The sequence below is a fragment of the Typha latifolia genome, chromosome 9 (assembly GCF_019914945.1).
Source record: "Typha latifolia isolate L0001 chromosome 9, TyphaL0001v2, whole genome shotgun sequence".
Lineage (NCBI taxonomy): Eukaryota > Viridiplantae > Streptophyta > Magnoliopsida > Poales > Typhaceae > Typha > Typha latifolia.
This window is the reverse complement of record NC_133094.1, coordinates 3,409,413-3,425,629: the sequence shown is the minus strand read 5'-3', so window position 1 is coordinate 3,425,629 and position 16,217 is coordinate 3,409,413. Positions and strand designations below refer to the sequence as shown.

Genomic DNA, 16,217 nt, shown 5'->3' with positions numbered 1-16,217 from the left:
TGCTAGGTTATAACCTCTCACTCGGGTGTGTAGGATATTACCCCGCATTGTGCGGGGTTATAACCCTACACTTGAGTGTTCATTGATGCTACCGCACGCGAACTCGACGAAGGCGTCAGAGCGATTGAGAGCGAGGGCAGAGATATTTCCCCACTATAGGGAGACGCAGACAAGGAGGGTTGTGGAGGCATGACAGAGGACAAGATTGTTGTGGGCAAGGATGGTGATGAGGCGAGGAATGGGGAAGGGGAGGTCAATGCGACGGTGAGGGTAGCGTGAGAGTCGGAGAGGAGGCGAGGGAGGTGGGAGGGGAGGGAGGAGAGAAAGTAGAAGGCCGCGGCAGGGACCTCGAGGTCGAGGGAGGAGAGATCGAATCGGAGGTCGAAGCTAAGCATGTCATAGAGGTCAGGAGTAAGGTTGAGCTAGTGGAGGAGGTCGAATGCGAGCTTCTTGCAAACAGCGGAGGAGGGAGAGCCGATGATCTTGTCGCAAGTGGTCTTGGTGACGGCAGAAATGTTGCAATCGGTAATAGATTGTTGGAGGGCTTGGAGGAGCGCATTAGATTGCTTGAGGGCATTAGTTACCCCTCACTGTGCTAGTATATGGGACTGCCTTTGGAGATAAAAATAAGAGGAGATAGCAACAGTAACTAATATAACTAGTGTGTTATCATCTCAAAAAGTAAAACTGCAATCTTGCGTTATTAATAAATAATTTTTAAAAAATTATATAGAATAAGATGAGAGAGAATGTTAAAATAATATACTAAAATAAAATAAGATCTTTAATTACTATACCAGAATAAAGAGACTTATTTTAGAATAAGCATATTTCGATTTCATAGTGGTCGGGGGCTTATTAAATTAAAGTAATACAGGAAAAATATCATAAAAAGTGAAATCACCTTGCTGACAACACAAATTTAATCCTATTTTTTTACAATTAGATCTATCCATTTGATTAAATAGATAGTCAGTACAAAAGGAATATGAATCCCAAAAAGGATCAAGAGGCTCTGCTCATCTGAAAGTCGTGCTGTTTGTCACCAATGAGGTAAAAAAGCCATCAAGACGAGGGAAGCTGGCTGTAGCTGGTAACTCATGTCACGGCACTACAATAAATATGACTCTACGACAGTTCGTCCAAACTTCTCCTGGACATCCTTGGGAGTTTCAATCTACAGAATAAAGATGATATCAGGAAAATAAGTTTTGAAAAGATCCCTTAATATTTTTACCAGAGGAAATGCAACTGCCGAGTTCGAGCAGTATTCTACTTACAGCGTTCAATGCTTTGAAGAGAGCCTTCATAACATTAAGTGGATTCCTTGAGCCGATGATCTACAAGAAGCATCATATATGATAGAATTTTCATATTAAAATGGAAGCATAGGGAAAGATTTGATTGGTAGTATTGTACCTTTGACTTGACATTGCTGAAACCAGCCAAATATAGTACAGTTTCAACAGTCCTGCTAGCTGCCGACATCCCACTTTTCATTGGGCCAGGCCAGAGATATATCTAAAAAAAGTTGCAAAATTGGGATTCTCAACATATAATTCTCTGGAACAAAGTTAGTCATAGAAAACAGGAGGCAATTTAGAGTTGGCACTTGTAGCACCTTTGTTTTCTCATATTTGGTATAAATTGCATGTGCAATTGTATGATCTTCATATCGCTCCATGTAGTGTAGATTCTGGAAGCATTTCTCATATGCCTATAAATGAGGGAAGAAGATGAAGATTGCCTATTTTTGTAGAAATGATAATGTTCATGAGCATTTTAAAGTAAGCACCTGGATAACAGCCCTTCAGCTACACTAGAAGTTGAAAATGGCAATGCTAAACATCATAACCTTAGTAAATCCATAATATATTCTTGTACTACAATTACAGCCATAAGTGACCTAGATCCATTCCTTGACTAAGAAAGAGCCAGTACGGCAGTACCTATCCATATAGGCGTAGATCACATGAGTATATCGTCTCGCACTCTCGAACATCTTTATCAGAATCTGACAGTAAAATTTAGTTTACAACTTTACATAAGGATTCTTGACCATCATTTGCCATATAACTGGTAATTGTTAATTAGTTCAGAAATTACATGCTTAGCATGATGTGAACGTCTTAATTAACTCAAGGTTCTACATCTATACAACAGTTTCATTGTCACGTGGTGACAGAAAGTATGCACACCATTATGTAATTCAGAAAAGTGGATCAGTGAATTAGTAAACTGCCCAAATGGGCACATCATAGCAACTCTGGAAATCACTACATGAATGTGACAAAAATAATTGTTTCTAAAAAACTGGCAATCTTGCCCTTGTAGGCACCTGCTGTAATATCCAGAAAATTAAAAAAGAAAACTGAGGGAGGGTCACATGGTGTTGCACGTGCTGTGCCTTCTCTTTCATTTATTCTCCTCTTTCCTTAACCAACCCATCCCTGTCCTTCTTCCTTCTTTCATCACCAAAGTCATTATTGTCGAATTTGGATATCGGAGGGCAATTGGAAACCACCACTTGAACCATCTGTGAGTATTCTTGCTCTCCACAAAGTTAATTTCATTTCTAGCAAGTCTTTTAAAATGTTTTTACCATTTGTAGTTGTTGGGCTTCATCAAAGTGATTTGTCGACCGGTAATCTCGAATCGACCTCGCGTCCCTGTCACCTTAATACCTTCATTAAGCTTGCTAAGTCTTGTTTGTGTACTGTTAATTTAACATATAAATTTATTTATGGATTAAGGTGAAAAATTTTACTCGAACACAAATAATTGAATTGAGCTATTCCATGTGAACCACAGGTGAGTGGATTCAATCATTTTTTTCTACCCATCTCGTATTTCATGTAATTATGCCATAGTGTTTGTTATATTTTGCAATATTATATTTCATGCATTATTATTCTTTGTGCTATATTACACTTTGTGCTATGTTATACTTCGTCAAATGTTAATCTTTGTGCATTTAATGGAACATTGATTATGAGTAGGTATGACTTTAAACAGTCTCAGACTAAATATTTTTCGTGTATCTCTCCACGGTGATTCAAGTTTATATTAAAACTCAGAGGACATACCTATTCCTGATCATATGGTAATCTATTTATGTCACCCTGACAAGGTTAGTGAACAGTTCTAGGGTAGCCCAAAATTCTCTCCGAGATGACTCTAATCTCTTTCAATTATAATAGCAAGAGATATAGTGTATTTACCACATAGAGACATATTCCAGTGATCCTAATTGGATCAAATATAAGAAAAAAATCTAAGCGTCATCTCGAAATGACTTATAGTTGATGTAGATCCACGAACATAAATTTAAAATAAGATATATGATATTTATTGAGATTGAGAAGTTCCACATATTAAAATTTGCGAATCTTATTAGCTTGTTACTCATGGTATTATTACTTGTACTTTATTATTCACATTATGAGTATGTTAGTTATTATTATTCATTGTTGAGCTTTGATTAAATCATGTTACAAGAACTCTAGTTTTTATTGGCTTTTGAATAGCTACATCAATTGAGCTAAAGTTATTGGCTCATAAAACTCTATTAAGATTTTAAATACTGAGCAGCGTTGTGAGTTAACGTGGTGCACTGGGACCCTTTTTACCTCCGCTTAGGATTTGACTTTTCTGTTTTGCAGCTTTAGTTGTTTAACATTATTTTGGAAGACATTGTCGTCTACTTGGATTTCTTTACTTCTGAGTTATTAATTATAGAATTTCTTTATATTGTGGATTTGGATAATTATTATTAAAACTTTGTGTATCTCAAGCCTATTGAGGATCATGATTTTGAATTCAAATCGTGACATCTACCTCTGGAGAAGCCCACTTAGGCACTCAATAGGACCTACATGCTTCGATCTTAGCATTTTGTATCATGTTATATCATTTAATGACCTTGGATTTTAAATTAGTTGTAGATTTCACCAAACCAATGGACCTTAATGGATTATTGTGCTCTCAGTAATTTTAAGTTATGTATTAGTTGACTTTTATTTTATTAAGTTGTTCCTCCCTTTAAAAATTTCTGAGGTATTAATTAGTAATTCTCTTTAATTAATTTTTGAGCTGTTAAGCTTTCACACTGGTTCTCTTCTGACCTCTGTTTATAGTGGTCCTTACTGCCCTACCTACCGCCTACACTATTATAAACCTAGACTTTCATTGCTTGCAACTTCTGGGAAAGACATATCAGAGCAACTAGAGCATCAGTTCATACCCAAAGTAGAGTAAAACAGTGTCTAGCATTCCTGTAGTATTTACAAGCGAATCCTCAATTCCGTTGCCTCACTCAAATAGTAGTTAATGAAGCAGTAGATACTGCACCTACAAAGCATCACTGGATGCATAAGATATAGTATGATCATGTGACTGGGCAGTACAATAATTATCAAGCTCTATGCAGCAGACCAACCATGATACATGGATAGAAAGATCAAAGATATTGAGGCCAATGAATCATCAAAATAGGAGAATAGAAAATAAAGTGTGACGTCCAAGGCCAAACGCTAAATCAAAACATAAGAATGCTTGAAATATGAACGCTAGCTACTTTAGGTCTAACTTCAGCTGCCTTAAAGGGCACCATGAACCATATAGACATAAACAGGAAATCAATCACCCATGACAAACAAAAATTCCTACATTAGTAAATGTATAAAGTAATTGGATGCATACCCTCTGAATAGCAATCTTTGCATTTGGACCTTTAGCTTTGGCAAAACCTACTACTCCATGGTAGTTTCCAGTCGCTAGCAGTGCCGTATACTTTACAACTTGTCCTCCCTAAAGCAGAAAAAAAAGAAACAAGCATTTAAGAAGGAATGAATTACATCTAGTAACAGAAAACTAGTAAAAGAGAAGGATTTTTACCTTAGTAACTTTACATGTCCGATTAACATCAATCACTTTAACATCAAAGCCCTGTATTATTAAAACAGAAATTAATTAAATTGCAAAACAAGGTATTAACTCCTATGACTGCCATACAGAAGGAAAAAAAAAGCTGAAAAGCAGACTAGGAAATTATATCAGGAAAAAAAGTTAGAAGGTTACATAATAGTGACAAAACTAGAATAAGTTTGCAAGTAATTTCATGAAGTTGGTTCTAATATGATGGTTATTTTTGGGGTATAAAATCTTTATTTATCTCACTAGATATCATTTTAGAGAACAAACATGTAAAAACCATCGGTGCTCATAGTAGTAGGTGTGGTAGGTTACCCCTCCTTTTCCCGCCTGAATGTTGCAATATAATCGACAAGAATTTTACTATGGAGATCAGGACAGAGCTGTAACTTTACCATAAACTCACTAACATGACTGAAATTCTGCCAGCAACTTACAAATGAAAATAAAAGGACAAGAGTGCATAGAAGAAGAGGATAACTAATAGAATGAGGAGGGGGCCACAATAGGTTGGCCAAAAGAGGGCCTCTTTTCCTTCAAAATAAAAGAATGTAATCTCTTATCCCTTCACACTCCAATTATCACTAAACAGCCCTTGTATTGCATGCACCGCCATTTCTGTAAGTAACATTCATTAACATTTATTGCACAATAGTCAAAGGGCCCGAGAGTGTAAGGATAAATCTTGCAAAACTAACAGACACAGATCTGAAAGAAGAGTGGTCCAAAGAAAATTAGATAACTTGAAAGCTTCATAATGGTGACATACATTTTACATTCTGCAATCATATAAGATAACTTCAAGAGGGCGATAACATAAATTACTTTCAATAATTATACTCCATGAGATTTGTGACAAAAAATGCATACATATAATGGAACCAAACCGATAGTTAAAATCCTAATGCAGGGATCATAAGTAATGTGACCTATAGAAATGATTTTCTTCAGAATAAATTGTCATTATCTATCTTCTACAAGAAGATTTATGACAGTAGTATCACTTACTTTTCGGTAGAGAGGTCTCCTTTTCTTCTCTGTTAGAGAATTTCGCTCCTCTACCAAATCCTTAATTTCCTCTTCCAGAACTCTTCCCTTCTTACCAAAAGTATGATCCAGATCTGCCAATTTCTCCTCAAGTTTCTTTTCTATAGCATTGATTTTCTCTATCAGTATATCATCCCTCTCTTTTGATTCAGAGAAATCTTCATCATCTTCCTCTAAGGCGGCCCCTTGGATCATTTGTTTCTCCTTTTCAAATCCAGTATTGTCTACTATATCATCGGGAGAACCAACTTGTTGGTGTTGAATAATTCCAAAATTCGCAGGGTTATTTGGGTCATATGCTTCTTTGCATTCCATCATCCTCACAGCTCGGTTTAGCTTTTGAAGAAGAATAAATCTGTCCTTTCCTGTGGCTTCCTTTAAACGATTCATCATATCACCTATAACCCTGTATTCCAAGGGCAATTTCAAATGTCGCTGCTCAAATTTGTCAATTTTAGTCATCCATTTGTGAGCTTCATCAAGAGTTTCTGTTACATTAGGAACAAAACAGAATATTTAGCAGGAAGTGCTTCATAAGATTAAGTCTAGCAAGTTCTTCAAAAGTAGTTGAAAATTTGAAAGATAAGCACACAAAGTGAGTACATGGCATGCAATAACTTGACTACAATAGAGAATCTCAACCTTGAAACTTCAATGAACTCTCAGAACCTTATCACCATCCTGCCCATTAATTATTCAAGAAACTTGTAATACAATCCACATGCATTATGCAACCCAAGCCACTAATTCCACATTTTACCAGTCAGTACATAGTGAGGTACAAATCGAAAATCAAAGTACAGCCTTGACGCACATTGAAGCTACATATGTGCTTAAAAGATCAATGGAAATGACCCTGTGTATCTACAAACCCAGCCATATCTTGATTAAACAGGAAACTAAGCATGAGCGTAACAGAAGGAGAACATTTACTATTTATTTGTTAATCATAACCAATTATGTGAAGGACATATATATCAGAACATTGCCACTACTTCCTATTTCAGTAGACAATAACACATATATCAATTGTATGGCCATCAAAACTCCCAAAACAACCATAAAAATAATCATGTCCTCATAGTGAACACCAGTATTTAACGGTTTTTCATCATTACGATTCATCCATTCACCAGTAACATGAAATAAATAGAAGTAGTGAACACCTTACCTTGGAATAGTATCAATCTTAAAAATTGAAATGGGAAATCATTTGCTAATGCAACTCTACATGCATATGGAACCAGTAAAGAGATCACAATTAAGCATGGACATGTTAAGGAAAACATAAAAAGAATAACGGTCTCCAAACACGTTAAGGATCCAAACAGAACAGATTCTTGCAACATTTTGCCAACGGAGATAGCTGATTAGTTTATGTTTAATAATGCATTTATAAGAGACCATTAAATAGATATATGGATATGTGAGTAGAGTTTCCTAGTTGTAAAATATATTGGTCAAGCAATTAATCGAGCAAATGAACCTCCTTTCCAAAAAGCATAAGTGATGCAGTAGTAGATCAAACAATTAAACCAAAAAAAAGAAAGAGTACCAGCTTCTGCAAAATTCTTGAGTAGCTCGCCGTGACGCTTGCACTTCTTTTCGAACTCGTCGAGCCGCCTCTTGACTTCGTCGGGGGAGTAACGTTCGTCGTCGTCGCTCTCAGAGTCAGTGGGCTCCCAGAATTGCTCAACATTCTCGATCTCCTTCGCCTTCCTCTTCTCCAGCTTCTCGATCAGCGGCCCCACGCCCATGTAATCCTCCTCCTCCTCCTCCTCTTCCACGTCGATCCCGGCCTTCTTCTTCTCCTCCCTTTCTCGCTGCCTCTCCCTCTCCACCTCGGCGAGCAGCTCCTGCACTACTCGGTCGCCGGATATCCCCGCGGCGCTCGCGGAGAAACGGCGGGAGGAGATGAAGCCAAAGGAGTCGTGGAGCGAGAACTCTAACGTAGTCGGGAGGAGAGGAGGCGTGATGCGGCTAGGGGTTTGGAGGAACGTCGGGCGACGAGAGAGGAGACGCGTCCATGGTGATTTGGTTCTCGTGAAGAATCTCGCGGCCATTGGGGGGGTGCGGGGTGGGGATGGCGGCGAGAGTGGAAGCGTTTGGGAAGACGAGGAGAACGAGATGGAAGTGTGGGTTTTGGTTTGGGTTTCGGTCGAGACTAGATTCGAGTTCGAGCCAAGCAACAGTATTAGGTACGAATTTTATCACGAATTTGGATCAAGAGGTAACCAAAACAAAATAAGGGGAAGATACAAAATAATTTAAAGTTAATCATTAGTAAAGTGACTATTGTACCCCCATATCGTATCACTTTAGACTCTATTTACTCTATTCAATCGCATCAGATATTTTTGTCATTTTGAAAAAAAAGAAACTCTGTAATTTTGCTCTGTTAAATATTAATTCCAAATAATTCAGTGAGTGACAATAATTTGTTAAAGAAAATAAATTTGTTGCGAAGAATTAATAAATCCGATACCTGTTCTTATTGATAAGGGGTTTAGTATCTATGATATTAGTAATACCATAAAAAATTTAATTACGATATTAGTGATACTATATTTGTGGTACTTGGTTATTAATTATAAACAAGAAACTTCTCTTATTCTTCAATTAAACGGAGACTTTATGCATTCTTTTTTTATTTTATTTTTTTGGCCTTTGCTTTGTTGTCAATTATAAGAGCTAAACTTGCAAAACTAAATGACTGACCCGTGCAACAACCCAATCAACGCGATATTAAAGTAAGAGTTCTTAATTTGAATCCTTTCAAACTTATCTATTATTTAAAATATAAACTAATACTTTCAAACTAAATGCTTTGTTGTCACTCATTTTAAATTAGATAAATAGATGTTGATGGCCGTTCTCTTTTCAAGAGTTTACGGAAACAAATCTCTTCCTCCAAATATTCCAAAAGAAAAAGTACCAAAAGAACAAACAGAAAGGTTGCCCATTAGCAATTCAGCTTTGCGTCTGTTTTCGTCACAAATGGGTAGGAATAATTGCAAATACTGCTAGAAAACACTGTTCCCTGATTAGTAGAAACTGCACATCTGCAATTTGAAGCGAGCATCTTAAGTTCAGTACACACAAATAAAACCATGTAATCACAACTTTAAGCTTGACGGATTCTGATTTAAGGTTGCGTTGCAAAAATCTGGAAGCAACTAATTAGTACAAAAAGAAGAAGAATTAAAGACACTTTATACTACATAAAGAGGTTAACAGGTTCACAACTCTTTTTCTTCTTTCAAATTGGCTTCTGATACTGAGCGATTGGCCACTGAAGCCCAGAATGAGTCGAAGACTCCAAAGCTGGCACGTAGATTATCAAATGGAGTCCTTCAGCTTGATGGAACCAAGACTTGATGTATATGATGAAATTTCTTTGCCTCATCCAGATGTGGCTTGTAAGTACATGAATGTGATCATATCCTTGGCCAAGACCAGATGATAGTGTCAAAAAGATTCATGCATAGCTGAACGGGGTAAGCGGTCTACAATGCAAACTGCCTTAAAGCAGAAGCTCCAATTTCAGCCAGCAATCACTCATCTGCCTTCATAATGACATTTTGACAATATACAAGATGGCCACACAAATTTGATGAGCAATGTCCCTCCAGTAAATTCATAATGTAAGAAGCTCAGCATCAGTTTCTTTGCTCAATGTCTCCTCATCACTATGATTCTTGTCAGGGTCAGCAATAGGTTCTGCAGTGTATATTTTCATACCAGGGAGTGGGAAGGATAAATTCGTAATGGAAATCAATTCCGTTATAGACTCGTCTGAGGTTGGATCTGACATATGGAGTTTCTTTAGCTGAGATCGCTGGCAAACAATGCGTCCCTTGTTCCAACCCGGGAAATGGAAAGATGAAGATATGTTATCCTTCAGAAATGAATATACAGCTTTTGCAACTGGTAATCCTCTTGTTACTGAGCTCTTCTCCATTTCCCCACGTCTGAGGAACAAAGAATTGTTAGTCTGAGTTTTTTTTTTTTTTTTGCTTGCTTCTTCTACTAGATACCAATATAACTATAGGGCACATCATAAAAAGTTCAACATCAGTAAGATCACTGGCATATTATTGAACTACTGGAGATACAAAGTTTACCATGTGCAAGTAATGACAAAACCTTCTGATTCTTAGGAGGATAATTGGGATTAAGCGCATGAATTTAATGCTACACTACCAACAAGTCAATAGGAAAGGACATCCAAGATGTAGAAAACTAAAGCAGGTTGCAAGACTCACACAACAACAACAGAAGCCAAATGAGGAAGATCATCCCCTCTTTTAAATCGGTCATAAATACTGTTCAGCCACACTGACGCGGCTGTAAGTGCTCCACCTACTGACATCCTGATGAATGAAACAAATTTAACATTATACAGCCTGATAAATGTTAATGTTGTAAACTTGAAATTACTGACAGAATGGAAGATAACACTACGAGATAAATCACATTACCTATGAACATCTACTGACCACACAAGTTTGCTTTGCCGAAACAGCTCAGGGAAAAGTCCACGCCTTGTTGCTTCATGGAGCACCCTTGCAGCCCGTGCCTTTTGGCGCAACCACCAAAGTGCTTCCAGGAGTGCATTGAAAAATCGCACACCAAAGCTACATCCTTCAGAGCTATAGTTGTCAAACACATATTCCACCATCTGCCAGTTAGATTCATCATCATATTCCCCTTTAATCATTGACCCAATCACCTGATGCATATTAGAAGCTCGATTTGTTTTCATTTCTTCCAGCAGTTCAGATACATCATCCCACCTGAAACATAAGGTGCAAAGTGATAAACATACACCGTGGCGGGATCAAAAATAGCAAAGAATACGTCCAGATGATTGAATATGTGAATGATGGTTGGACCATTGGAGGGCACAAGGATTACGTGGGAAGCAGATCTCAGATCTTAATATTCTGATAGACCATGAAGCTGAATAGTGTATCACATTAAAGAAAGATGCTTGATGCATTCTAAAATTTCGATTGATTATTAGTATTTTTCTTTTGATAGCCCCTTAGAGGTACCACCAATAGATACGACATGAACTATTAATTACCAAATTCTATCCTGACACATAACAGGACATCTATCCAAATAACAGTACACGAGTAAGGTTAAGATCCATGACTAATGAAGTAGGATACAGATACAGGATATAAATAGATATAATATATATGCCAATATGCAAATATTTAAGAACAAGAGCATGATGCATGAAGGATACAATGTACCTATATATGCATATAAGTGCTTCTACATATAAGATATGTACTTGTGTGCTTACATTTTGTTCAATTAATAAAAATAATTATTTAACATGTGATATGCTTATATTTTTGTTAAATTAACTAATTAAGAATAATTATATAACATGTGATATTATATAATGAAGCACATCCACAAGACTTCAATTCAGCATTAAAAATGACAACCATTTTTAACAAATTTTTAGCTACTAATATTAAGAGACAAGAAGATAAATTGAATCTATAAGTCATTCGTAGACCATGGCGTGAAAGCCGTGAGCCTCTTTCAGAGATCATGCCCACAATTAAGGTGAACATTCACAGGAAATAAAACCTATCCAGTTCAATAGAAAATTTCAATTTGAGTTATTTTTGGATCCGGGAACATCCAAGAAACACCCTAGAAATATCTGAGCCAGGTCTGCATTTTATTTTTATTTTCAAAATCAGATACTTTAAGTATACAATATGTATCCATGAAGTATCCGGTGAGTATTGTATCTAATACTACATCCAATAAGGAAACAACTACAATATGGAATAATATATGCTTTGTCCATGACAAATGTATTGAGATGAATATCGGAACTAAAAGGATTGGACACTAAAAGTTTTGTGAGATTGTAGCAGAAATCTTATTAACAGGTGCATCATGCATATATGCAATGATCCATTAAAAAATAACAAATTCTAAAATGAATAGTCTATTCTTTCTTTTGTAAAGTCAAAGTCTATAGGCTCATGAAACACTTAAGGAAAAGGGATATAATAGGCCTGCCTAAGGAGCCATCTCCCAATATTCATTTCTAATGTTAGAATCTATTTAGATCACTTACCTTCATTCACTTCAGAAATAATTTTTTTATTCCGAAACACAATTTGTTATTCTAAAGTAACACACCTAATCATCATAATGACCTCATTTTAAAATACAAATATTATTTATCAAAATTACATTTTATGCCACACGCTAACCTAATTACTAATTTATCATTGATATCTATCACATCAACTTTTCTATCAAATCAAAGAGCATTCATAGTAATTTCATAAAATATAAAACTCTTTTTTTTATCTTTTCCTTCACTTTATATCACATCAAATATAATTATTACACCCTTATTCTAAAATACAAGTGAACATAAGCATAATTATTCCTAGAATAAAGATTTCATTTTAGGAATAACAAAGAAAAATATTTATTCTAGAATTGATCTTATTCCTAAAGTAAACGAGACATTATTAACTCATGAATCACTTCAAGAGAATTGGCAACTTATTTTATAGACTATTTGTCCAACACTCATACCTGCTATGAGAACTATTTTTGTTTAAGCTCTTTCATTACAAAGATTCAAACTTTGTAGCTGAGATTCATACTTGCAAAATGCTCTTTCGATATTATACTTGTAATCTGAGCAGTATCAGCTTAAGCGGACATAAAAAGTTTCTCTTCAATTTTAAATAACCATATTAAGCTTCTGCTCATATTCTTCAATGAATAATTGAGTATAATTGATAGAGAAGCTGATAGAAAAGCAAAGTCAACCCAAGCTGGCTACAATTCTTCCTTAAAATTTCAGTCTCTCTAATTTTGAAATTGACGATATAGAGTTGTGGCAGTGAACCAACTTTGGCTTTTCCCTTCTACTGAGAAACCCAAATTCAATTAAATACAGCCAATTCAATTCATGTTACCACAATCAATCTGGTTCCCACTAATAAAATGAAGCTTTTCTCCTTTGAGAGTATCTATAATCTATTCTGATCCCTGGATACAATTATGGCAGAACTTGACATTCCAAAGATCACTCTACAGACCTACATAGAAGTATGTACTGCCCTCCACCATGAGCGATATCTAAAGTGTCTCGATTACACTAGGAGTCCAAGATGTTCTAACATTGAATTTGATGAACTTTAGGACTACGAACCTCATGTTTGGGCTTCATTAATAGTTGACTAGAGTTAAAATGCCTCGTGAATGCATCCCTCTCCACGTACAGTAATCTAATTCAGTAATTCTACTAAACAATATATGTAACTGTTCTTTTTCCTTAATAGATGGATTTAGTAGTACCAGCATAAATACTCATGAACATGTCATGGAATTTTATCTACATAATGCAATTACCTTCATTGGCTTTTCAATAAAAATAGGGTTAATTAGATCTTGACCCCCTCAACTATTATTCTGTATCACTTTCACCTCCCTCAAAAAGAAAAATTAGACATATACACATTCTAAACTATTTAAATATATCATTAAGCCTCCTCCATTAATATTTCATTAAAAATTCATATAGAAATAATCTTAAAATTTGTCTAATTTAATAGATGGCCAAAAATGTCTTTGTTATCTTTTCATATCCTTCCTCGTTTATAATCTCTATGTCAACTTCTCCAAATATAAAACTCCAAACCAATTTCTCTAATTCCTTCAAAATCCACCTCTAATAGCAGAGGAGAAGAGAAAGTAATGACATTTTTTATCTAATTAATTTAGTTATTTTTTGCTAATAGAAATTCTAATAAATAGAGCTTACTGATACAGTTAAATAATTCAAAATGTGGTGCACATGTCCATTTCTTTTCTTGAGGGAGTGAAAGTAATACGGAGTGATAATTGAGAACATTAAAATGGAATTAACCCATGAAAATATGCTAGATGTACCACACAATTCTGCTTTATACAATGATAACTTATATCTTATCAACAATCAGCCAGCCCTTAGTAAATGTCATGCAAATAAGGGTCTCAATAAAATCAGCTCTACTAAACTCTACTTCTTGATGGCATATAATTTTCCATGTACTCTTACTATATATAATCTGTAGAAGTCCAAAAAAATAGAATAGACGATTTAGGAAAACAGGGAGAGAAATAAATAAATGATGTGAAGAAAACAAACATATTTTACCTGTCATTCTTAGCATACAGTGAGAGCATCATGCAATAAGCCATGATGCTGGGAGTTATCCCCATTGACAGAATTTCTTCAAACTGCTCTTTGCTTTCATCAATAAGACCAGCTGTGGAGTAAACATTCAGAACCGCCTCAAGAGTCCGTTCGTTCGGGTCACACCTAGACTTGCGCATTTCCACATAAGCCTTGAGGGCATCCTCAAAGTGCCCACCTTGACAATATGCTTCGATGATGCCATTAAAAGTGTCCTCATTTTTCTGAATCCCAGCTCCATTCATCCGTGCAAGGATAGCCTGCACCTCCCTGAAGAGCCCACCTCTACCAAATGAGTACACTAGTGAATTGTAGGTCTCCAAAGTCGGCATGCTCCCAATCTCATGCATAGTGTTAAAAGCAACAAAAGACTCCTGAAACAGCACAGATTTTTAATATTCCAATCAAAGAAAAAGCTCAAATTGAATTCATTGATAGTTAACCTCGTAAAGAGCAGCCTGTCCATAAGCCTCTACCACTCCAGTATAAGCCTTTGCGCTCGGCACAATGCCGTTGCTGTTCATATGGGCAAGAACACCTTTAGCATCCTCATATAGCCCACCTCTCCCGCAGGCAAAGATTAGGCCTTCATAGGTCTCCATATTAGGCTCCACATTCTCCTCCAGCATGTCGTGGAATAGCGTGACCACCTCCTTGAAGTATCCCCCCTCCCCGAACACCCCGATAAGAATGTTATACGTAGCGGCATCTGGCGCTGTGTTTCCAACCTTCATCTCCATAAAAAGCTCTCGCACGTCCTCATACCGCCCTTTCTTTCCATAGAGATTGAGCAAGATACTATAAGTTGCAGCAGTCGGGGGGCATCCGGCCGCCTGCATCTGCCGAAGAACGCCAATTGCCTCGCGCATCGCACCTGTTCGAGCATAAGCCTCAATGAGCACATTGTAGGCAGCAGCGTCAGGCAAGTGACCGCCAGCCTCCATTTCAGAGAGAAGCTCCGAGACCCTCTCCAATCGGCCGAGCTTGGCGAAGGTGTCGACGAGGTAGGAGTGCGTGGCGTTGTCTGGAGCGACGCCGGCATCGAGCATCGTGCGCAGCACCATCTCCGCCTCATCGGCCAGCCCCCGCGCCCCGGCGGCGGCGAGGAGGGTGTTGTAGGTGACGATGTCCGGGTGGACCCCGTCGTGGCGCATCTCGGCAAAGAGGCTTAGGAGGTTATCCCACGAGAGATCGGCCCGGGCGCAGGAATTGAGCACCGTGTTGTACGTCATCGGCGTCGGCGCGATCCTCTCGGCCTTCATCTGAGCGAGGAATCGGAGGGCGGACTCGTGGTCGGCGTTGCGGCCGTAGGCGTTGATGATGGCGGTGTAGGAAAGGGCCGTCCGCGGCGGGGGGACGTCGGCGAAGACGTCGAGACACTTGTCGAGCAATCCCTCACGGCCGAGGACGCCGATGAGGATTGCGTGGATGTGCTCGTCGGGGCGGCACCAGACTTGCCTCTGCATGTACTTGAAGAGGCGGAGGGAGCGCTGCCAGTCCCCGCGGCGGGCGAATTCCTTGAAGACGAGGGCGAAGTCGGAGAGGGAGAGGCGGTGGCGGAAGGTCTCGAGGCAGCGGGCGATGCTGCCGCGGGGAGGGAGGCTACTGAGCTTGTTGATGAGGGTCTCGACGTCGTAGGTGTACTTTCCCTTCTCCACGGCGACGGTGGGCTTGCCGAGGACCAGCTCCTTGGGCTTCGAGCGGCCGGCGGCGGTGAGGCCGGCGCGAGGGGGTTGGAGGCGGAGGCGCCGCCGTGGAGGAGGGGTGAGCTGTTGGTTGTTCTTGGATAAGAGGTTGGAGGTGAGGGAAGAAGGGGGGAAAGGGAGGGGGAGCAGCGCCATGGAGAGCTGCAGCTGTTCCTGCTCCTGTCGCAGCTTTGCTTGGGTTTTTCCCTTCTTTCCCGTCGAACTGGTGTGGATAACGATGGTCTAAAACCCGCTGGGTCGGGTTGCTTATTGGGCCGGGCTGGGCCCGTTCTAAATACCATTCCCCTACTAGA

General features: G+C 38.3%; 2 protein-coding genes across 2 annotated transcripts; both read right to left on the bottom strand.

Moving 5' to 3' along the window:
- Positions 1-811: 811 nt before the first annotated feature.
- Positions 812-8,151, bottom strand: LOC140795621 (uncharacterized). The gene is made up of 8 exons (XM_073148303.1): positions 7,535-8,151; positions 5,941-6,467; positions 4,897-4,947; positions 4,702-4,809; positions 1,622-1,717; positions 1,420-1,521; positions 1,281-1,340; positions 812-1,177 (listed from the first exon to the last, which is right to left on the bottom strand). Exons 1-8 carry the CDS (start codon positions 8,040-8,042, stop codon positions 1,112-1,114), a joined length of 1,518 nt encoding a protein of 505 aa, XP_073004404.1. The 5' UTR covers positions 8,043-8,151; the 3' UTR covers positions 812-1,111.
- Positions 8,152-9,023: 872 nt separating this feature from the next.
- On the bottom strand, positions 9,024-16,126 carry LOC140795586 (pentatricopeptide repeat-containing protein At1g74850, chloroplastic). Its single transcript, XM_073148257.1, has 5 exons — positions 14,662-16,126; positions 14,180-14,592; positions 10,461-10,775; positions 10,245-10,352; positions 9,024-9,950 (listed from the first exon to the last, which is right to left on the bottom strand). The coding sequence occupies exons 1-5, from the start codon at positions 16,057-16,059 to the stop codon at positions 9,617-9,619; spliced, it is 2,568 nt and encodes an 855-aa protein (XP_073004358.1). The 5' UTR covers positions 16,060-16,126; the 3' UTR covers positions 9,024-9,616.
- Positions 16,127-16,217: the final 91 nt, after the last annotated feature.

Coding starts and splice junctions, on each gene's coding strand:
- LOC140795621 (XM_073148303.1), bottom strand. CDS start 8,042: ATGGCCGCGAGATTCTTCACGAGAACCAAATCACCATGGACGCGTCTC. Junction 4,810..4,896: donor GGACATGTAAAGTTACTAAG/GTAAAAATCCTT, acceptor TTTCTGCTTTAG/GGAGGACAAGTTGTAAAGTA. Junction 1,178..1,280: donor TCTTCAAAGCATTGAACGCT/GTAAGTAGAATA, acceptor TTTATTCTGTAG/ATTGAAACTCCCAAGGATGT.
- LOC140795586 (XM_073148257.1), bottom strand. CDS start 16,059: ATGGCGCTGCTCCCCCTCCCTTTCCCCCCTTCTTCCCTCACCTCCAAC. Junction 10,776..14,179: donor CTGTATGCTAAGAATGACAG/GTAAAATATGTT, acceptor CTTATGTTTCAG/GTGGGATGATGTATCTGAAC. Junction 9,951..10,244: donor TTGGCTTCTGTTGTTGTTGT/GTGAGTCTTGCA, acceptor TTTGTTCCTCAG/ACGTGGGGAAATGGAGAAGA.